Source organism: Ylistrum balloti, unplaced genomic scaffold (genome assembly GCF_031769215.1).
Source record: "Ylistrum balloti isolate Yb309-2 unplaced genomic scaffold, AGI_CSIRO_Ybal_v1 Utg370016, whole genome shotgun sequence".
Taxonomy (NCBI): domain Eukaryota; kingdom Metazoa; phylum Mollusca; class Bivalvia; order Pectinida; family Pectinidae; genus Ylistrum; species Ylistrum balloti.
Genome location: NW_026782086.1, coordinates 557366 through 581605, shown reverse-complemented (window position 1 = coordinate 581605; position 24240 = coordinate 557366). Strand labels below are relative to the sequence as shown.

The window sequence follows — 24240 nt, the reverse complement described above, 5'->3', positions numbered from 1 at the left end:
ATTGTAACACAACTGCACTATCATTAATTGTTTATCCTTACAATGCCTGTTTTAAACTTCTTCATAAATTCATCTATTTTAATCAGCTGAGACTTGCCTGAAGTGTATAACACATTTGAACTTTGTACCCAATTCCCCAGTTTCCACTACTACACTTCTGCTTTCACCAGTGTATCATATATCAGTCTTTATGGTCACATGACCGTTAAGGCCTGTGGGCCTCTTGTTCTGTAATATCTACCTGTGTTACATTCTCAGGTTAATGTGTACCTCTTTACAAGTGATACTTACCTGTGTCTAATGGTTGTCAGGTGTTTGATGAACTACTGTTGGATGCTGACTGGAGTGTTAATGCTGGTATGTGGATGTGGCTGTCATGCAGTTCCTTTTTCCAGCAGTTTTTTCACTGCTACTGTCCTGTGGGCTTTGGAAAGCGGGCTGATCCTACTGGGGATTTCATTAGGTAAGAAATTCTGCTAGAGCAAATTTATGTATGAGTATTTTTTCATTCTTTATTCTTTCACGGTAATGTGATAAGATACGGAAGAATAATATTATATTGTGTGGTTAAATGAGTAAGCATTGACCAGGTAGGTAATCCTCCACCTGTACTATGTGACAGGGATTAAGCAAAACTTAAATGGGACTGTTCAGTGGACAAAGGTATTTCTGCCCAAGTGTAAGAGTTTGGCTGGTCATGGACCCATTATTTTATTCACATCCTTAAAAGAAACAGTAATTAATTGTAAGATCTGAAACCTATTGCATCATCAAATATGTATTGAAATGGATGACATTATCAACTTGCAATATGCATTATTTTTAGTAGTACCATATCACCTGCTAGCTGTGTTTCCCTACCTGTGAAGTATGTAAAAATTAGATATGATTCCTTTTATACCAGGCATTGTTCAGGATCAGTCTATTGTTCCCTGTTACCTACTACTTTAAACTTCCAGATCTTGTGATAGAGTAATACCTACAATGACATATACCCGGTACCCCTTACTGAAATCAATAGTGGATTATAGAATATCTCTTCAAGTATAACCTGACTTCACTGACCTGAGTGTATTGTGGATTATCTCTTCCAGTATAACCTGACTTTACTGACCTGAGTGTATTGTGGATTATCAAGTCCAGTATAACCTGACTTTACTGACCTGAGTGTATTGTGGATTATCAAGTCCAGTATAACCTGACTTTACTGACCTGAGTGTATTGTGAATTATCGCTTCCAGTATAACCTGACTTTACTGACCTGAGTGTATTGTGGATTATCAAGTCCAGTATAACCTGACATTACTGACCTGTGTGCATTGTGGATTATCGCTTCCAGTATAGCCTGACTTTACTGACCTGTGTGTATTGTGGATTATCGCTTCCAGTATAGCCTGACTTTACTGACCTGTGTGTATTGTGAATTATCGCTTCCAGTATAGCCTGACTTTACTGACCTGTGTGTATTGTGAATTATCGCTTCCAGTATAACCTGACTTTACTGACCTGAGTGTATTGTGGATTATCAAGTCCAGTATAACCTGACTTTACTGACCTGAGTGTATTGTGGATTATCAAGTCCAGTATAACCTGACATTACTGACCTGTGTGCATTGTGGATTATCGCTTCCAGTATAGCCTGACTTTACTGACCTGTGTGTATTGTGGATTATCGCTTCCAGTATAGCCTGACTTTACTGACCTGTGTGTATTGTGGATTATCGCTTCCAGTATAGCCTGACTTTACTGACCTGTGAATGATCTCTTATATAAATATTATTTTATTGATTTATATTATATAAACTGTTCTTCCTTTCCAAATAGATCATACATACCTGAACTGAAGAACTATCCCTCTAAGTATATTTTTGAGCCCTGGAATGCCCCACAGTCCGTCCAGAAGGCAGCCAAGTGTGTTATAGGAAAGGACTACCCTCTTCCTATCATTGGTCACAGTGATGTTAGTAAAGTCAATATGGAGCGTATGAAACAGGTCTACCAACTCTTAGCTCAGCGAGCATCAGCAGGTACAGATCATCTATCATGTCCTTCATTGGTGAATTATACATAGAATTGTCCCTGACATTTCTGATAAATCATTGAAGGATTTTATATAGTGAAATACCAAGGGGAGTACTACTGCTGGCAAGTGTGAACATTCAAAGTATATCACTGTACCTTAAACATGTGTAGTGTATTAGAATGGAATGTTCACATATTTGTTAATTGGCATTAACACTTGGCCATCATTAATCTTTAAGTACTGTTGGAAGTTTTACACTGTGGATTACCAAAATCTGTGATCTGAATATGAAACTAGTAGACAGCTCAAATATTGATAAAATACTATTGTAGAGGCAACTAAAGGGTAATATTCAATCGCAACAAGTCCAGGGTACCAGAAGAGTATATTTATTACAATCTGTCTACCAGTTTTGCCCGAACAAGTGGACTTCTTCAGGTCCAGAAAAAACCAGTAGACAGATTGTAATAAATATACTCTTCTGGTACCCTGGACTTGTTGCGATTGAATATCACCCTTTAGTTACCACTATTTCTCAATCACCATGCATATCTGGAGGTATCCAAGCTAGGGACCACGGATCCTACGAACGCTACGAAAAGAACGGCGTTGGTTCTATATCCCTATGGATTGTAGAGGCAATATACATAGTGGCACTATATGTTAATTCTGACAGCTTACCACACTGGAATGTAAATTAATGGATAATCTAATTGCTTTCCTTATGTCAATAAAATATTGTTGAAGTTTTTATGAATATTGATAGTTATTTAATGTCAGAGTTTATCAAGCTGCTTGTAATATCTCTCAATAGCCAAGTCATTGTATTAATGAATAATTTAATGTTGCATGACGAGAAAATGTAAGTATTTGTATAGGTTGTAATGTCAGTTGTACTTTTCTTATTTCCTCGCAGTGTCATCTATTCCAAAACATCCTGAGGACCTGACACACAAGACAACAATGGCACTCACAGGTAAGTAGAGTGTAAACATTGCTGAGTATGTGTACCTTTATTTATTCATATCACTGTCAATATTTCATGATGGTGTAAAAGATATATTAGTGTAAGTTGCTTGATTTAATTTAAAGTATGTAGTTAAAATTAAAAGTATGGACAAATTTTTAAGATAAGTTTTATACTGGACAAAATATGTCCATAAATACAACATAGGAAAAGGGTAGTTTGATAAGACATAGATAGTGTAATGGACAGTTCAGTGGTTGTGATATTCTAATTATAAGCTAGATAACTTATGTTAGTGTAACTGTTAGTTAAATTTTGTGTTACCTTTGATACAAAACATTGTGTTTGACAAGAGGAAATACGGATTTAATTAGTCAAGGTCAAGGTCACTGTTAAAAATAAATAAAATGTAGTCTACATATTCAATAGCATCTCTCTAGTAATATCATATCTCTGCAGATTTTGATTAAACTTAACAGGAATATATTTTAAATACCTTTAGTTGTGAGTATGAGCTAATTGGTGAGAGGTCATTATCTGTAATGATAAATCTCAGCATAGTCACTGTATTTCTGAAAATATTTTAATGAATTTTCATAGGTTACTTTGCTTCTGACATGTTTGAAAAAAATATATGTAGTCACTCTAGAGATTTTAAAGAAATTTAACTTGTTTGACTTTTATAAGTTTGAGGGTCAATATCAGTCAAAGGTCAAGGTTAAAACTGATATTTTAAATTGTTGTATATGGAAATAGAAATACATGAATAAGAATCGGAATAGATAGGTCAGACAGAGGGTTTGTATTGAGTCCGACTTATTGTTTGCTTGTGCTGGTCAGTTGCCGGTGTTTTTACTTGTGATATGTGTACTTCAGGTGCCCATTCTGGAAACCACCCAACTCGAGTCCCAATTTGCTGTAATGCTGCAGACCAACAGACAAACAATGAAGGCACTGACCACACTATTGGTTCTACATTCGCTGTGTACTCTAGTGCTTCTTAGTAAGGGGCGGAACAATATCGTGTTCCTGGCACGGTGTGCAGCAATTCAAAGAATGGCATGTAGAAATGTAGACCATATCCTGTTGTGGTATTTATATATAAAACTGCTCCCATTTTCAGTGTATATAGATATCATCAAATTTCATGTTTTTTTGTAAATATTTCTGAACTTCGCAAGGACACCAAATCCCATTTGCTTTAAGCACTTGTGGTTTGCTGTGACAGTATATAAAAGTTATGTGGCTGTGGTATTATATTCCTGAAGGCTGCAGAAGTATACTACACAATTTTACTTTTACTGGTAATATTCTCCAATATTAAATGACTTATAAGTGATGTGTAGCTTACATACAGTAACTTTTCAATTTTGTAAAAGTTCATTCTGATTTTACTGGCACTTCACTCCAAAGCGATTACTCTGAAGTTTTGTGTCAAATTTGATGAAAAATGTGTTATAGATTGTTAAAACTTTAAAAAGCTAAAATAATGATCTGGAACATAATTAATGTGTCAGGTCTGTAGTTTTTCACTTTTTCTCTTGTTTCAGGATCATGGATAATGTTCTGATAATATTTGTTATTGACGAGTCCCAAAAGGACTTAATTAAATGGCATACACTTCTGAAATTTTTGAAGCCACATGGTTTGAGATACAGCATTAACTTGCCTGAACTTTCTTTCTACAATACGTACAATGATATTCTGTTGTGTATGTATGTTATGTTGATGTCAGATTGTGGTCTAGAGGTATGTTGCAGTGTATCATTGTTACTTTTATTTGATTTAAAAAACACATTAAATGACAGTAAATGCTGTAAGATTAAAAATAAATTGAAGATATGTTATTTTACTTTGCCTTAACAAAGGAAATTAGATAAATAACTTTTGCTTGTTTCAGAAATACAACAACCAACTTCTGTAGGATGTACTCTTAGGTCATAGGGTCACAGGTCAAATCAAGACAAAAAGAGATTTGGAATAATTGTCAATCCTTTTCAACAATTTTTGCTTTCAGTCTTTTGTAGAATGTATTGTAGCAATCTGAACTAGTATGTTTTGGTAAAAAAAAGAACAACAAAAGGGAAAAAGAAATGAAAAATCTGGCTTATCGTTGGGCTTTTTCTCAAAGTTCATTTGAAAAAGATCTCATTAGTACATTGTTGTGCATATTGCATTTTGGGTAAAACAGAATGGAATACAGTGTGTGTATGACAAATGATCATGGCTATATTGATTAGGGTTTTGAAAGTTCATGCTTTTCCGTACTGGCAAAATATCAGTGGTCCTTAGCTTTGAATTTTACAAAATTATGGGACTGATTAAAAAAAATATGACCAACCGAGTTCCATCTTTGATTTCCAGAGCCATGTCACAGGAAGCACAATATGGATCTCTCTCAATTTTCACATAAGTCTGTGTTGGCCCCTAGTTTCTACTAATAAGAGCTTTAATGAGGAACTTGGTTTGAAAGGACAAATCCATAAACTCTGGGGGAACTGTTTGCTTGGTTGCTCGACTGATTCTGTATTTGGAAGTAAACAACTATGCCTTAAACTTACAGGATTTTTTCTTTGGGATGGAAAGTTATGTTGATTTTTTGTATCTGTTATTCTCATTATTATACAGAGATTGAAATGGGATTGATACCTAGTTTGAGCTGTTTTATCCAATGCTGATGTCCTGTGTTCTACCCAGAAAAGTAACATCTTATTATATAATATGGTTGGAAATAAAATCACTATGTTTTGTTTTGATTGAGCTTTTTTGAAGGCAGCATAACTGATGTTCCTTGTGAAATTAGGATTTTTAATTCCCGGTATGAAATATTATTTTGTTTAACAAACATGGAGAGCTGATCACTCCTATACTTCTGTCTTAGTGTTAACCTTTCATTCTGAATTAACATCATCAGTCCGGTGACTTCATTGTTTTGGTGATTTTCCAGGTTGAGTAAAAATGACCTTGATTGAATTGTGTTACCATACCTCAAGGTTAAGGTTACTGTTATTGTAAATCATCAACATATTTACATGTTCAATGCCTCAATGACTTCTCATCTTGTATTTGCATGTGTTGTTATCCTAATTTTATTTGCATTGTTCTTTGACCTCTGTCCTCGTAAATTTTGTACATAGCTTAATCACATAATTATAGCTCACCTGGTCCAAAGGACCAACGAGCTCGTAAATTTTGTACAAAGCTTACTCACATTTTTATAGCTGACCTGGTCCAAAGGACCAACAAGCTAATGGCATTGTTTCAATCATCCATCAACTTTTTACTGAAAATCACTAAAGTCATGAATGACTGAACAAATTTTGACCAAATTTTTATATTTTCATAAATGTCCCAAGGGGGCTGAGAGGTTGGGTCAAAATGGAGAATTTAACAAGTTCTCAAAATTTTTCTTCTTCTGATTTTTGCCCAAACTTGGCCTGAAGCATCCTTGGATGAAGGAGACTCAGTTTTGTATAAACAGTCTTGGCATTTAGGGTGAAATGGGTGGGTCTCAATAGGGGATATAAAGAAAATTGTTTAAAATCTTTCTTTTGTAGGAATGCCCTGATTCTGGCCGATTTGATCTGAAGCATACCTTAATTGTAGTTGAAAGGAACCCAACTTTGTATAAACCAGGACTCTGACATCAGAGGTGTGGGGCCCAAAAGGGGAAAAAAATGTTTATAAAATTACACCAACATCATTGACAAGGTCCGTTTTGTTGTTATACCTTGGTGGATAGAACTTCAGATTCTGTGATGGGTGTAAAGTTTGGTAAATGAAACAATGGAAAGCCTGTAGGTTGTAAAACTTTGTATATACATTTGTTGAAATGATGTAAATATGTATATATAATATATTGTTAAATCATTGTATCAGCCTCCATATCTTTTGTGTTGTGATACTAAACTACATCAAATCTATATGATCCTTGGCTGTTTACGTAGTTGAATTATGTTAACAGTGGAATGGCTTTTCCTGGAGAAGTGTTACGATCATTTGTTGATAAATTACTGTACCAGTCAACAGATGAAAAAAAATATGTTTTGATAAGTAAATATGTTATTAAAAGAGTGTCCTTGTATTTTGTTATTTTGTTTGAGTGGTATAGCACCAGAACTGGTAGAATAGGCCTTTAGGTTATGAAACTCATTGTAGAGTCAGTTTCATCTCCACAGGTCAAATACAGTCAGTTTACATACATACCACAAAGTTAACATGGATTACCTTGTCATTATACCACTCTTTTCACTTATGTAAAAACAGTGAGGGTAAAGTAATAACTTTGTATACTAGTGTATGGTTACCTTGTGTACAAGATAGCTCATACAACCCTGAACAAAATTGGTTTATATTCAGCCTTAATCACTATATCGTTAAGGTCCACCACAGATTTAACCTTGGTTTTCATTTGTTAGGTCATCTGACCCAAAGGGTCGAGATGACCTATAGCCATCGTGCTGAGATGACCTATAGCCATCGTGCTTCGTCCGTCGTTGTCCGCCGTCCCTTGGCCGTAAACTTTTTATTCAAAAAAACTTCTTCTCAAATACTAGAAGTACTAGGGGGCTAATACTTCGCCCATAGCTTGCTGGCATGGAGCCCTACAAAGTTTGTTCAAATTAATGACCTTGACCCACTTTCAAGGTCACAAGGGTCAAATATGTTAAAATATACAAACGACTTCTTCTCAATAAGCAAAAGTCCATGAGTGCTGATATTGGGCCTGTAGGATGCTTTGAGGAAGTGTTACCAAATGTGTTCAAGTGAATGACCTTGACCCACTTTCAAGATCACAGGGTTCAAATATGTTAAAATCTGTAAATGACTTCTTCTCAGTAACCAAAAGGCTTAGAGTGCTGATATTGGGCCTGTAGGATGCTGGGAGGAAGGGCTACCAAGTTTATTCAAATGAATAAAGCCCACTGTTGTAACGGCAGACTCACTGTTGTTAGAGTTTGGCTTGCTTTTTGTCAGATGACTGTTAAGGCCCATGGGCCTCTTGTTAAGGTTAAGGTCAAGGTTGATTGATCCCTCTTTATGGTAAGAGCTGGTGTACCAGATATCTTATAAAAACATGAACAGATTGAGTTCAGATTCATGCCAAATTATCTCAATACCAAGGCCTGAACTTGGAAAGATTTCAGTGGTTATTGGTCAAGCTTGTGTATGAGATTGGGATTTGGGGAGCCCCTGCACACTGTTTTTTTTTCTCCAAGATTCTACAGCCTATTAAGTTTACATGTTAACTTTAGTCTACACAAGTTATTGTAGTATCAGTTCAATATCCTTAGGTAAATGCACTGTCAATTCAGTTTCAACAGGCCACTGCACTGTCTGTTCAGTTTCCACGGTACTGCACTGTCAGTGCAGTTTCCATGGCACTGCACTGTCAGTTCAGTTTCCACGGTACTGCACTGTCTGTTCAATTTCCACATGCTATTGCACTGTCTGTTCAGTTTCTACATGTTACTGCACTGTCTGTTCAGTTTCCATGGTACTGCACTGTCTGTTCAATGTCCACATGCTACTGCACTGTCTGTTCAGTTTCCACGGTACTGCACTGTCTGTTCAATTTCCAAATGCTACTGCACTGTCTGTTCAATTTCCACATTACTGCACTGTCTGTTCAGTCTCCACATGTTACTGCACTGTCTGTTCAGTCTCCACATGTTACTGCACTGTCTGTTCAGTCTCCACATGTTACTGCACTGTCTGTTTAGTTTCTACATGTTACTGCACTGTCTGTTCAGTCTCCACATTACTGCACTGTCTGTTCAGTTTCCACGGTACTGCACTGTCACTTCAGTTTCCACATGTTACTGCACTGTCTGTTCAGTCTCCACATGTTACTGCACTGTCTGTTTAGTTTCTACATGTTACTGCACTGTCTGTTCAGTCTCCACATTACTGCACTGTCTGTTCAGTTTCCACGGTACTGCACTGCCTGTTCAGTTTCCACATGTTACTGCTTTGTCACTTCAGTTTCCACAGGTTATTGTACTGTGTGTTCACTTTCCACAGTTTACTACAATGTCAGTTCAGTTCCAACATGTTACAGTATATTTTGAATTATATTTCCACTGTGAACAGTATAAAGTTGATTATGTTTCCACATGTAATGGTACCAGTATACCATCAACTTAGCTCCCACATACTACAGTATACCATCAGCTATGTTCCCACATGTTACAGTATACCATCAGCTATGTGGGAACATGTTACAGTATACCATCAGCTATGTTCCCACATGTTACAGTATACTGTCAACTTTGTTCCCACATGTTACAGTATACTGTCAACTTAGTTCCCACATGTTACAGTATACCATCAGCTATTATATGTGGGAACATGTTACAGTATACTGTCAACTTAGTTCCCACATGTTACAGTATACCATCAGCTATGTTCCCACATGTTACAGTATACTGTCAACTTTGTTCCCACATGTTACAGTATACCATCAGCTATGTTCCCACATATTACAGTATACTGTCAACTAAGCTCAAACATGTTATAGTATACTGTCAACTTAGTTCCCACATGTTACAGTATACTGTCAACTTAGTTCCCACATGTTACAGTATACCATCAGCTATGTGGGAACATGTTACAGTATACCATCAGCTATGTTCCCACATATTACAGTATACCATCAGCTATGTTCCCACATATTACAGTATACTGTCAACTAAGCTCAAACATGTTATAGTATACTGTCAACTTAGTTCCCACATGTTACAGTATACTGTCAACTTAGTTCCCACATGTTACAGTATACTGTCAACAGCTATGTGGGAACATGTTACAGTATACCATCAGCTATGTTCCCACATATTACAGTATACCATCAGCTATGTTCCCACATATTACAGTATACTGTCAACTAAGTTCCCACATGTTACAGTATACCATCAGCTATGTTCCCACATATTACAGTATACTGTCAACTAAGCTCTAGCATGTTATACTGTCAACTTAGTTCCCACATGTTACAGTATACTGTCAACTTAGTTCCCACATATTACAGTATACTGTCAACTTAGTTTTCAAATGTTACAGTATACTGTCAACTAAGCTCCCACATGTTATAGAATACTGTCAACTTAGTTCTCACATGTTATAGTATACTGTCAACTTAGTTCCTACATGTTACAGTATACTGTCAACAGTATACTGTCAACTTAGTTCTCACATGTTATAGTATACTGTCAACTTAGTTCCTACATGTTACAGTATACTGTCAACTTAGTTCCCACATGTTACAGTATACTGTCAACTTAGTTCTCACATGTTATAGTATACTGTCAACTTAGTTCCTACATGTTACAGTATACTGTCAACTTAGTTCCCACATGTTACAGTATACTGTCAACTAAGCTTCCAAATGTTACAATATACCGTCAACGAAGTTCGCACATGTAACACAGTATACCATCTATTAGGCTCCCACATGTTACAGTATACTGTTGATTGCTTTTACAGGGTTCTGCATTATTGTCTACCCTGATTTATTCAGTTTTTAGGGTCTCCTGAGGAATCATCTTTTGTCTGGTGTCGTCCATCATGCATTGTGCATTTGTAATTTACATTTTAGACTTGTTTTCAATAACCAAAAGGCCCAAGGTCATGGTATTGGGCCAGTACCATGTTCGTTCAAATGAGTGACCTTGAGCTATTTTCAAAGTCACAGAGGTCAAATGTGTTAAAATCTTTAATTAATTGAAAATCAAGGCTTCAAACTTACAAACAATAAATACTATGTAAGTATGCATATATATCAATTCTGTTCTGTCTGCCCCAGTGCTGGGACTGATGGACAGGTTTTAGAATTAAGGCTCGTGGGCCTCTTGTTAAATGTTATTTATCACTTATTTCATTAAAGTTTGAAAATGAATGAAACAAAAACTTAAGTTTATAGTTTATATGAGATGGTTTATTGATCAGTAACATGATACAAATACAGTACACATAGCCGATCATGTGTTGACATTAACACTGACATTTGATTTTTGTTACAACCAATGTTCTTGCTTCATAACTTTAAAAGAATATTTCATTTATTTTTTGCTAATTAAATGTCAAATGAAAAATATTGCCACATTTTGAAGTTCAGGTTACAAATTCTCTCAAATAATTCCAGACACGCTCAAAGTACTGCAAGACAAGGCTACCGAGTTGATACATACTTAAATGCTAAGTGAGTATTTTGAAGTACATCGTATAAGTCTGTGAACACATTAATAGCTATATACATTTATATACAAGCTGCAAAGTGCCACACAACAAAAGAGTTACAAAAAGAGCCTTCAATTGCAAAAACTGTAATTACAAACATTCTCTTTCAAATGTGTAGTTATCATTACATATGTCAAATCAAATTATTGGGGAATTCAAAATGAGCTTAAAATTTGATATATATATACCACAAATCATGATGTTTATTTTGAAATTTTAGATTTTAAGTATTTTTATCACATCATTTAAAGTAATAAGTAACTCAGTTACCTATATGTTTTCAAGATCAATCTATCTTGTTCTAGGGCTGACATTCTGTTATCGTACTGAGACAGAAAAATCAAGCCCTGGGTAGCACACAAGATTTCCCTATCTCATGTACAAGAACAATAGAATTATTTTTTTAGATTATCTCCCTTTCTTGTTATTAGTCGTAAAGACATTTGAAAATGTCACCTTAATTGCACTATCACTACGTACCAAATTCCTTGTAAAAGTACCTAACAGATCGGACAAAGCAGAAAAATAGAGAGAAAAATCAAGTAATGGGTAGTATGTGTGATTTCTCAGTCTCATATATAAGAATTCTTCCCTGATCTGGATCACAATTCATCCTTATACAAATGACAATTCCATGATTTCTTTGTTGCCTCCATGGCACTGTTTTAAAAGTATTGAATGTTGAATATCCCATTCATAGAATACATTCTTATTGTAACCTATATTATGTGTCATCACAAAAAGTCACACACTTTTGCTTTGATATGGACTTGTCAGCTAACTTTAATCAGGGCCATTATAAGTGTGGCTAGTTGAAATAAAACTGGATATAGTGGTCTTTACTTTCAGAAGAGCCTTTACAAAAGTATGGACACACAACACAAAAATATTATGATACAGAGTGCTGGAGGAATCATTGCACTGTATCAGGCACATAAAACAATACATGTATATCTATAGAAAGTTAAAACAACACTGAAGTTAAAACAGCAAAAATAAAAATGAAAATTTACAACCACATAGGTGCCATATAGGGCATGATGAATAGCAGCTTATCACAACTCATCGTCTATATCACTTTACAAAACAACCATAGTCATCATCATCACAAAATACGTCAAGGATGGATTTGTTGTGAGAGGAGCAGGCTGAAGAGTGGATTACATAGCGTTACCGCAGCCGGTACTTAGTTAACGACACAACATATTGTACAGTATCAGTCTGATAACAATGACATGTTCACCTTTCCGTTATATTATTGATTACAGACAAGTTGATATCCAAGTGGTACATGTAAACCACATCCTCCCATCTGTATTGTACTCTATACTAAAAAATACCAGGAAGGAAAGAACAGATAAACATAGTAATCGCTTGGCATACGTATTCCAAGAAAAATTCAATGCAACACATAATTCTGGTCAGACTTGAACACCGACACTGACCAACCTGTATCCTATAACTTTGACAAATGTCATCAAGTTACACGAATCCAAGAGTTGACATTCAGTTATCTGTAACAGAAGCTAGTTTTTTAATCTGTGATTATTACAAGTCTGTCTACACATATTGTAGTTAATGCTTTATGGTTGATGGCCTGTTACTTGTCACCTTTATATAAATCTTAAAAAAAACTGGAAGCCTTGGTAGAATTCAACATAGTGACATTATGTTGGTTGGGCATTTAGTTTAGCTGTGAACTACGGTGTCTTGAAAAAATAAACTGCTTTTTCAAATTTTCGGAAACAGAGCTAATCTCTGCAACCTTATTAGTTGAATATACTACAAGCAAAAATTAAAATAAAAATTATGAAAAAGTATTCTGAAATTTTGTTAAAACTGTTGCTTATGTTTCATTCCTTTGTTCTTTTCACTTGTGGATTGATACAAAAAGAATAAAAATAAAAAGGCTTAATAGTGAACTATTTACAGAGCTCTCTTCCTATACAGAGCCAATGGTATGTATGCCCAACCTTTATCTCAAAAATATTAATAAAGCAGAGTAATTAAGCAGTTGTCAGGTATATAAAGCATGTTTTTTCACAAATTTACACTTTGCATTGATACTGCCTGGTCTTATGATATTTCAATAGTACCTTCATATTTAGAAATCAATAAAGTGTTAGATCATATATTGACAAGAATATAAACAGCTGACAATAGTGGTTTACATATGTACTCCAAAGCTCAATATTTTTTTTAAGTAATGTTTTTCCTCAGCTTTTAATGAATTACATAGTACAGTGTTGTCAACCTACTCTTTAAAAAATTTGCACTATTTGACACTTTCTTAACAAACCTTGGCCATTTTATTCCATATCACAAGGACTCGCACCAAGTGCCTGTGCTACTAAGACATGTACTCGTGACAGCCTCTGCTGCCTTGTACTACTATACTAAGCATAGAAACTCATGTTGAGTGCCTAGTACTACTAAACACAGGGATTCATGCAAAGTGCCTGTGCTGATAAACAAGGACTCCCACCACGTGCCAAGTTAATCATTGGGACTAGCACCATGTGTCTGTGCTGATAAACACAGCTACATGTGCCACATGCCTATGCTGCTGAAAAAAGGAAATCATAATAATTGCCTATGCTGATTAACACAGGGATTCATGCCATGTGCCTTTGCTGTTAAACCCAGGGACCCTTGTCATGTGCCTAGTGCAGCTAAACACAGGGACTTGCGCCATGTGCCTCTGCTGATAAACACAGGGACTCATCCCAAGTGCCTATAGCTATAAGACATATGCCAAATGCCTAGTGCTGCTAAATATACATATAATGCCAACAGGTCTTTGCTTGCACTACCAAAATCTGATTGATTCATAAAATAATATTATTGCTTATTTCAGGTGAGTACCAAAATTCCATATTGCCAAATCTCAGAATCTACCAAAATCCGATTTTCTACACACCGATAGAAACAGAGATGAAAATGGAAAATCTTAACAGGGTCTAAATTGAATTAATCCATTTACTTTTTTTAGTAGAAACTATACATGTATATAGAATTACTGTATCTATATCCTGATAGTGAAAGAGGCTGAAATCGGCCAATCAGCTGAAGGTTTTCATGTCTGATAAAAGTATGGTATTCCAAAATTTCAGTATGTTTAACGATACACCTCAATATACAAAAGTGGTCACTGTAGTAATTTCTGAGAAATGAAGAATCGTACATCCAGATATATCTAATTACATCATACACTGATTAGTAAAACAGTCCTAAGACCATACTTCATGAATCATGAGAAACAAAATGTTGTAACTGGCACGACATGTTATTTATTACTTTGTGTTATATTCATTTATATTTAATGCTCATGAAAAATTTATACTTTTCAGAAAATAAGCAATATAAGTAGCATTATATTTTTAGTGTACCTTCTACGGCACTTTTATTGACAAATAATCAGGTCCTGAATGCATGTCTTCATATTTTTTCGATCCCTTTCATCATACCCATAGGTAGAATTTAGCTATTTTCCAAAAAGAAGTACTTAGACTTATCAAAACTTTTTACTACCTAGACAAATATCAAACATATAACCTTACAGAAAAGACAACTTTGCTCTGTATGTAATTGTCGCTTTGACACAAATTTCAGGAACATGAAAATGTTTTAAACAATTTTTGAGTAAAAAACAAGAGACAGTTTTATCACTTTTAAACCAAGAAACAACTTTATACAAATATTCTCTATTAAATATCTCCTGTATTCTAAGGAAAACAGGACAGCTTGAATTTTACAATATGTGCCCATTTTCATAAGCGAATTGGAACAATGTGGCAATGCTGTAATTGTTTCAAATTCAATGGCATGAGAACAGAAATATTTAACTTGTCAAGGTTAGAATTAACATATTATTATGACACATTTTCATATTATTAACATAACATATGATTTATCTTGTCTGCTTTCAGGTTTACTTCACTCGTTGAAGAATTTTCCTTTTTAACAAAATTGAGCCTACTCTCTAGTTATTTTCTAATTAATGATAATTTGAAGCAAAACTCCTCTTTTCACTATAATGACTTAATATAGCAGATGTTCAACTATAAACTGGACGATAAATTTTCAACATCTTTTGAGGCAATTTAGGTATTTTTAGTTTCTTGTGGTGGAATATTAACACCTGAAATATTTTTAACACATTGTAATTGGGACTGTTTCACCAACACCTGAATCATCATTACCTCACAATGAACTTACATAAGCAGTAACTGTAAATATAGGTGACTGGATATTCAAAGCAAATACTGTACATTTCTGAATGCTAATACATTATGTACTCAAATTAAAGCAAGAAGTACATAAAACAGCGTCAAATCCTTACTACTGACAAAATATTCTATTGTATCGACCAATGGTTACAGATCAATATTTTACAATTACTGAAAACATCACTTTCATTTAATCATTGTTTGAAAAACACTTTGTTGAACTTGTGAATTACAGTTAGTTCATAAAAATTTCTCGCAAAGAGTAAAGTCACAACTCAAAAAATGATATCTCCATGGTATACAATCATAGGAATAGGATAGGACAAAAAAAATATTATTGTGATATTTTGTAAATTGTTTAGATATTCTTTAACTAATTTATAATGAAATGTTCACATTATAAACAATAAACCATACACAATATCAAAACATGAGCTAGTAAACTTCACTAACATAGTGGCATCTGTAAAATGAACTATTTTCACTACCTGTCAAAAACTTTGGATCCTGGGTTGAGTTTTGGAAAATATAACTCTTGCCAATAATACTGACCAGAATATATATATTTTGGAAACTTAAAATATAAGATTTTTTAGCTCAGAAACTAGAAAGATGAAAAGTAAAGGTGTTCAGTTGAATGTGAATCTAAAACATATACAATACTGAACTCACAATGCACCAATTAAAGTTATATGGATTTCAATTCTCATGGAACAACAGATAATAACATGTATTAAAATATACACACTGTACTTACCAACAATTGTTACTACCAAATTCTACTTTACAGTTCTCAAAATTTCTAATGCTAATTATTAACATAAATATGACTGGAAGGGAACTTGAAATTGCACAATATGTATCAACATATAATATTTTCTATTTTATTTTCACAAAATGTGATGAGTAATGCTCATTATAGTAGCACAAATATATACAGATCTACACAAATGCTTTACATCTCACACATATATACACCTACGTGTGTTTCACATACGGCTGCAAGAACAAGACGATGATGGAAGTTAGTATGATGAACTGATGTGTATATAATCATGATGAACTACAATTATGTCTACTATATATCACCAGACGTGAAAATGACACAGGTTCAGTGTACTCTTACACACATATATTTATGTTAATGACTTTACGCATCTTAAAACATTTCCATACACATCATATTATTGTACTAGTACTGTAATGCATTACACATAACATGGTATGACAAAACTGACGATATCAACTTTGCCCTCTGTCTTCTCATCCAAATTGGTATACATGTATATGGTTTGTTCGTTATTATGATGTACATTGTCTAGGTTGTACCACACAGAGATGATGTAGATATGTGGATTTACCTTCTTTTGTCACATTAAAGAACTCGTAATTAATGATATATCATTTACATTCTAATACAGATCACAATAAGTTTATCATCTGATCTGCTACCTTACTTTCTACCTCAGGTTGTGACCTTGACATGTATAGATTAAAATCTTATATATCATTATTAACAAACAAATGCATACCGTACACACTGTTACATAGATATCAGTTCATTTTTGGACTGATCAGAAGCCAAACATGAAGACGGAATAAGATGAAGATGCAGAGAACAAAGATTTTGGCCAGTGTCAGACTGTACAGTAAATACTGCATTTGAACAAAAATTTTTAAATCAAACAAACTTCAGAATATTGAAAAAGCCCAGCAACATTGATTTAACTTGCAATATGCATTCTATAAGTTAAATGGCTACAAAGTTGAATGAATCAATCAATATAACTGACCTTGACCAACATTCAAGGGCACAAGTTATATTTTTGACAGACATGTACATAAATAAGTACTTTAGAGACAACGCCTTGTGATGTTTTGAATGTCCATGAAGTGGTAAAGGCCTATCAAGCCTAAAATATACTAAGGCCAAATGAGTTAAGTTATCTAAATAGGCAAAATACAGCATATAGTATGACAGAAGCTCAATGGGTATCAAACATGCTTGTTGGAATACACAATGATGGATTTTGGCAAGGACATGAAAGGTCCTTCTTAATCTGTAACATTATCTAGTTTCAGAGTATGTTATGTAGAGTATTTTTTAATATTATTTAGTTGTATACAGAGACATGTAAATAGTTACAAACTTCTAAATGATACTGATATCCCTTCAGACCACCTGTTAGATTTTATTACAAAGGTTTAAAAGTGCAATTCTTGATGTTTGATATATCCACAAGCCAATGTCGGGTTACAATAAATATAGACATTACATACCATAAGTGTCAATGCTAGTCATGTATGGAATCAAATTAATTTGGCTTGCCATTTAAAAATGTCAAAATATTTCTGTTAGCCACTTTTCAAATGTCAGACTGTTTACAAGGTCACTTTAAAATTGCACAAGCTGTAAAATGTAAATGTATATACATTATACAATGATTCTGACATGTCATTTTAAAGTACAATTGCAGTCAATATCTTCTGCAAATTTAATGCACTATTGTAGACACTGAAAAGCTAATTCATGTTAAAGTCATACACTAGAGTGTAGAATAGTGTTGACTCTGCTTGTAGCCTGTGTTGACTATTACATACTATCCACTTTTAGTTTTAATTAACAATACTTTGATATATACATATATTTGTACTTGCATATTTATATGTGTGTGTGTGTGTGTGTGCACAAAAAATTGTCTGAATTTAAGTACCTTACACATTTTGGATACTGAACATATTTAACCAGTTTTTGTCTGGTATTAGTGTCAGCAAATTTCCTGTGTTTCACCTCCAGTGTAATGTTCATGGATTCCATTTTTTATCATGGTGAACTATCTCAATTTATTGCCATTAATAGAAATCAGTGCTAAATTTAGAACAGATTCTTTTCATGTGAAACACATGCCTAGTTTTGTCAACCATTGTTTTTTATTTCATCAATCTACCAATGATTTTCTTGTACACAATTCATAATCATCATATCAATGTTTACATCAACCATTTTGATCCCTGTAAACCTATAGCTATTTAGTTCCATAGGCAACTACCCTTTCCTCTGATAAAATGATTGATGAGGAAATTACGTCAACAACTATGCTTGTCATTCACTATAATATATATAAATCATACATGTATAGGGTTAAACTACAGGGGAACGGATGGATTAATCACAGGGAGATAGACAAAATGAAAATAATTCTCTGTGCAGTGATTAAATGACTAATAGTAATGGCAAAAACATAAAGGCATGTTAAGTTGTTGTCAATGTTCAGAGTATTACAAATGTACCTAATTATATCACACAATAGCCAAACACAAAGCATAATCAAGACAACATGTCACAGAACTTAACTCAAGTAATCATTCATTCAGGGGCTAAGGCAGCCATCTCAAAAACACTCCTTAATTATTACTGGTATCCTTGTATCATCCAACAAATATCAACATTGTTGGGTCTGCAGAACTCAATTCATATTGTATAAGTCTCCAAATCCAGGTTACTATCTCAACCAATCAGAGGCTATACCAGTCATCTGGAATACCAAAACCAGGTAACTATCTCAACCAATCAGAGGCTATACCAGTCATCTGGAATACAAATACTAGGTAACTATCTCAACCAATCAGAGGCTATACCAGTCATCTGGAATACCAAAACTAGGTAACTATCTCAACCAATCAGAGGCTATACCAGTCATCTGGAATACCAAAACTAGGTAACTATCTCAACCAATCAGAGGCTATACCAGTCATCTGGAATACCAAAACCAGGTAACTATCTCAACCAATCAGAGGCTATACCAGTCATCTGGAATACCAAAACTAGGTAACTATCTCAACCAATCAGAGGCTATACCAGTCATCTGGAATACCAAAACCAGGTAACTATCTCAACCAATCAGAGGCTATACCAGTCATCTGGAATACGAAATACAAAAGTTTGCCATCTGAAAAATATCAGATTAACCTCTATTTCATTCTAATAAATTAACATTACTTACCAGTATTTCCTGTAAGTATCCATTTGTGAAATTGTCAAAATGTACTGAACTACAATCAGGACTGCCATTGTGCATCACATTCATTATTAAATATATATATCTCAGCATATCCCCTATCTGTCAGGGTAACATAAATGTTTATATCTTCTTTAAAATTGAAGCTTTCCTTCAAAATCATACATCTTAAACAACACAAATTTATCAGCATCATATATCTGTGTATTGGTAATTTTTTAATAGTACCAGCTATCTATCACAACAACACAGATGTATATAAATTACAATTCAAAATGGTTTGTATACAGTACTTTATATACCATACGTAACAGTTTCACTGACATACTATATACCAATATATACAAATGACACACATACATAAATAATACTATATTTTAACACAGGCTGACTCCACTAGCTGGTGATTGTACTGTTATGGCGTGTCTTACGAATCCCTTCCCCAGCAGCATCACTCATGACACGTGACGAGTTGGACAGCGCCTGAGTTTTAGCAAAGTCAATGACAGTGTAACTGTCCGTCCTTTTGCTGGGTGACTCTGCAGGATAAGAATTGTAAGATACAGGGGAGGTGGGTGTGGTCGTGCCTGTACCATTTGTCAGATTCGCCACTTCTATATAGTTGAGACGGCCAGGTCCCTGTGGGGGTGGGGCACTAGATGGCACATTGCTGCTGTTTGATGCGGAAATTGGATGTGAGATGTTCAAGTAGTTGTGATCAGCATTTTTTGGCTGACGCAGTTGGACTGGATTTCCATTACTCATTCTAATTCCATCTGCTGCTACATTCATATAATCACGCTGATTGGAGGCATCATAGGGAGAATCATCAAATACATCACAGTTTATCGTCTCGTCTAACTCAATGTTTGGCAGACCATGATCATCGCCCCCATCCACATCTGGTTCTGAGTGTGTTCTTACGTGGTTGGCATTCTGACTAGCAATGACACTGGCTTCCTCGCATTCATCTTCTGCGCTTTCCGGCAGGTCTAGTCTGATATACTGTAAACCTGCTGAATTTCTGTTGTAGTCGCTATCTTGCTGAAGTTTAGGATTATGTAAGAAATCTATGAGTACTGACTCAGCATTAACACTGTCCATTCCACCGTTAGGTAAACTACGAGGTCTAGAGCCATTAGCGCCACCTGTGTTGACATTGACATATTGATGATCAGCATCAACATTTGTGTCAACATTAATGTAGTTGATGTCTCTTGTCAAGGCATTTGTTTGTAAACTTCCAGGCTGTACAACAAATCCATTCACTTGCTGCATTTCTATAACAGAGGATGGTCGACTGTTGTGAATGTTATGGTCAAATGCCTGGTTTGCCCCAAGCTCATCTTGCTGTCCTGCTCTCTGTATGCACTCCTGGACAGCAGCAAAAAGGGACTCTGCCCTGCGGCATTTGAATGCATAAATTCCAGGACCGGTTGGGCAACGTCTGCCACTTTCGAAGGAAAACAACTCCTGGTCACATCCATATCGCCTCAGACAACGTAATGGCCAATGAATGGGATCTTTTCCTTTCTGATGCAGAATCAAATCTACATCTGTTACTTCGATTTTTCCAGAATTCAACTCATCTCCATTTTCATCAACATTGTAGACACGGAAGGTTCTGGAACTTCTGTCCGATCTATCTGCACTGGAATACATACATCCCATACTGGTATCGATTAGACCAACAGATTTTGGAAGTAATTACCTACAAATAGAATATTTTTACATGTATTTAATGTGATTTTGTTTTCAAAATGTAAGAACTATATATACATCAAAGATGGTTTTTGTTTCTTGATGAACATAAGAAATTCAGAATATAGCATTATTATGTAGTTGATTTCATTGGCTTCAAACAATAACCTGAATGACGGAGGCCAAACAATTGTGCCAATATGATATCAGCTGGTAAATGACAATTTCATTAATCATTTTTACAAACATTTGATTTCAAAACAATACACAAATAATTTAAGGAGACCCGACTCTTCATACTTCACAAGTACTGTTTCCTGTATTGTGATGTAACTTCATATTGGTGTATAAAGCATTTGCAAGAGGCGTAAATTTCTGTTGCACAAAAGAGAAATCTTCTGTATATTCAAGGATGAACAATACATAGCAATGTCAAAAATGGTGAAAAGAGAAGCTGGTTTATGCCATTTGAAAGCGACTGTAATGAAAGTAATAGCTGTCATGACCATCTATAGTTCAAGCCAAAAAAAACACATTTGATGGCAAAGATATTGACACATTGTTCGGCTCAAGTAGTGACTGCAGCGATGAGAGTAAGATGGAATTGGTTGACAGTACAGCTACTGGATTCAAAGACTGGAAAATGGGACATTATTAAGTCATGGAATAATCTGTCTGCAGTAGAAGCAAGTAGTTATAACAGTGTATATTATTACACAGGACAACACAAGCTATTCCTTGATTACCTGTTTGAAACGAGGTGGGTGTGGTACATTGAGTCTATGTTTAAAAAAATGAACTTTTGACTGTCCATATAATTGAATATGGATATATCATTATACTGTTATAAAAGTGTTGAAAAATGTATTTATTATGGCTGTTTATACATGCATAGTGTATCTTTTATATAATACTACCCACTCAAAATTTTCCATTAAATATAAATATAACCCACTTTGTGAATATTGGGCTTTTTCCATAATTGAAATATTTGTGTTTAGATATTTATTTCTTTTTTCAATTTGAAAATTTAACAACACATTGGAATGCTTATATTTTCAGAAAATCTATTCACATGGTAGCATAATCATTATGTAAAAGCTTAAAAAATCTACCAGTAAATTGTAAAAAGAGACGAGTCTCCTTAATACAAATAAAGACTATGAAAATATGATTGGAAAATAAGCTTGTCTCTGATACATTCCTCTCCACAAAAGGAACATGAAAATTAAGTAAAAATACATAAAATTTCTACTCATTCTAAGCATCTAATACCTTATAAACAGTTCAGCTGACACACATTATCATGGGGCTTGACCATGAGAGTGTTTAAGAGTGTTTTGATGTAAATTTTGACTTGTATTTAAGGATGATTTTCACCAATACCCACATTATGTAAATAAGTCAAGGTTTAATGTCAGTCATTAATATTCCTAACATGTCATCCTCTGGATTTCAAAAACCTATCATTCCATGATCAGCTGTACTAATGACCAATGCCTGCTTCAGTAAACAGAGAATGTTACAGCTATTCCTTGATTACCTGTTTGAAATATGGCTTGGGCCCAAAACCACATTTGTATGTTTATGGGATTCTACCAAACTTTGGCAAATGTACAAATGTGATATCTATGGGACTCTGCCCAACTTAAACAAATATAATGTAATATATAGAGATAGTTAATCATTAATATAACCGCAAAAGGGATCTTAAAAAATCATTTGAACAAAATAAAGGTTCACAGAGATTACATTAAGCTGTAAATTAACCAGAAGTTTTGCAAAACTGAGGGAATTGGCAACCTTTCCAAAGCACAACATGTTCAGTATTAAAACTGAAAGTTGAACATCGCGTATGGAGAAACAAATTCTTAGACAATTACACACAATTATGAAAATGTGTACGTTAAAACAGATCAAAAACCTGTAAATAACTTGTTAATGAAGTTATAATATACACATGTCCTACAATTGTCACCATATCCACATTAATAATCAATGGCAAATTGTGTTCGAAACTAAAAAGTAGATGTAGTAGACACTGATTCTGCTGTAACGTAAGTTCTTCACCCAGAAAGAAATTTGAAGTAGAAAATTGGTATTGTCACTCACCACAACATCTTTATATTACGCTGCATTTAAATTCATATTTCCACAATGATATAACAGTATTTTGAGTGTAGGATTTCCATAACTGTCGTGATGCCGTGTCCAATAAACAGTCTATTGTCTTGAAATCACATCAGAAAATCTTCCGAGCATGGAACTTACTCGACAGAAAACGAGGCGACAAAACGTTGACATCTCTTCTACCATTCTTTATTTGAATTTCCCACACAAACCTGAGAGACGGTGTATAAACACATGTCTACTTACCAGCTTCATCTAACCGTGTCCTCGTTCGTAATTCTATGTCGTAATATTTGAACGAGGATAGAATTTTAAAGTTGTCCTGTCCCACTTCCGCCATATCGATGACCTCGACCTTTAATCTGCCTCCCAGTAGAGGGCGCTGATAAGATGCCTTATCGAGGGGCTCCCCATGGGGTTTCCATTCAACAGGTGGTTGGTCGTTTGAGAATACATCACTATTAAATGCGTTTCTTCGATAAAAAAACACAACGTAATTATATTTTAAGCTGTTCTGAATAAACCAAATTTGGACTCCCTCAAATATCACATTATCACATCTATGGATTTATCAACTGCGTTGAAGTTTAAGAAGAGAGGTATATAAAACAAATACCACGTGATCAACTCACCCGCAGACCTAGATATCATGTACACGTATCTAAAAAATAATTTCAACCAGTCTCATGCTCCCTTTCTTTATCTTTTGGATTACTATTGTTTTATCGATATCTAAGATATTCATGTGAATCTTAAACTTTTAATCTTTTAAACATTTTAATATGTTTCAGATCATGGATGTGTCCGTTATTAAATTTGCACACCGATGTAAATGTTGTGGTTTTTAAAATTTGTGTAGGTTTTTTAAAAATAGATTTTAAAAGATAAAATTACAATACACAAAACAGCACCGTACTGTGAATTTTCTATATA

At 34.6% G+C, this 24240-nt stretch overlaps 2 protein-coding genes across 2 annotated transcripts in view; one reads left to right on the top strand and one right to left on the bottom strand.

Annotated features, from left to right (window-relative positions):
• Nucleotides 1-7063, top strand: part of LOC132548502 (cleavage stimulation factor subunit 3-like) — a 62073-nt gene extending 55010 nt beyond the window's left edge. Inside the window, exons 30-33 of the mRNA XM_060212367.1 lie at nt 312-463; nt 1825-2027; nt 2940-2999; nt 3867-7063. Coding sequence (XP_060068350.1) covers nt 312-463; nt 1825-2027; nt 2940-2999; nt 3867-3994 — 543 coding nt within the window. The 3' untranslated portion in view covers nt 3995-7063. The remainder of the gene's footprint in view (nt 1-311; nt 464-1824; nt 2028-2939; nt 3000-3866) is intronic.
• Nucleotides 7064-19835: 12772 nt separating this feature from the next.
• On the bottom strand, nt 19836-23610 carry LOC132548528 (fibroblast growth factor receptor substrate 3-like). Its single transcript, XM_060212395.1, has 2 exons — nt 23554-23610; nt 19836-21187 (listed from the first exon to the last, which is right to left on the bottom strand). The coding sequence occupies exon 2, from the start codon at nt 21145-21147 to the stop codon at nt 19873-19875; it is 1275 nt and encodes a 424-aa protein (XP_060068378.1). The 5' UTR covers nt 21148-21187; nt 23554-23610; the 3' UTR covers nt 19836-19872.
• Between the last annotated feature and the right edge of the window lie 630 nt (nt 23611-24240).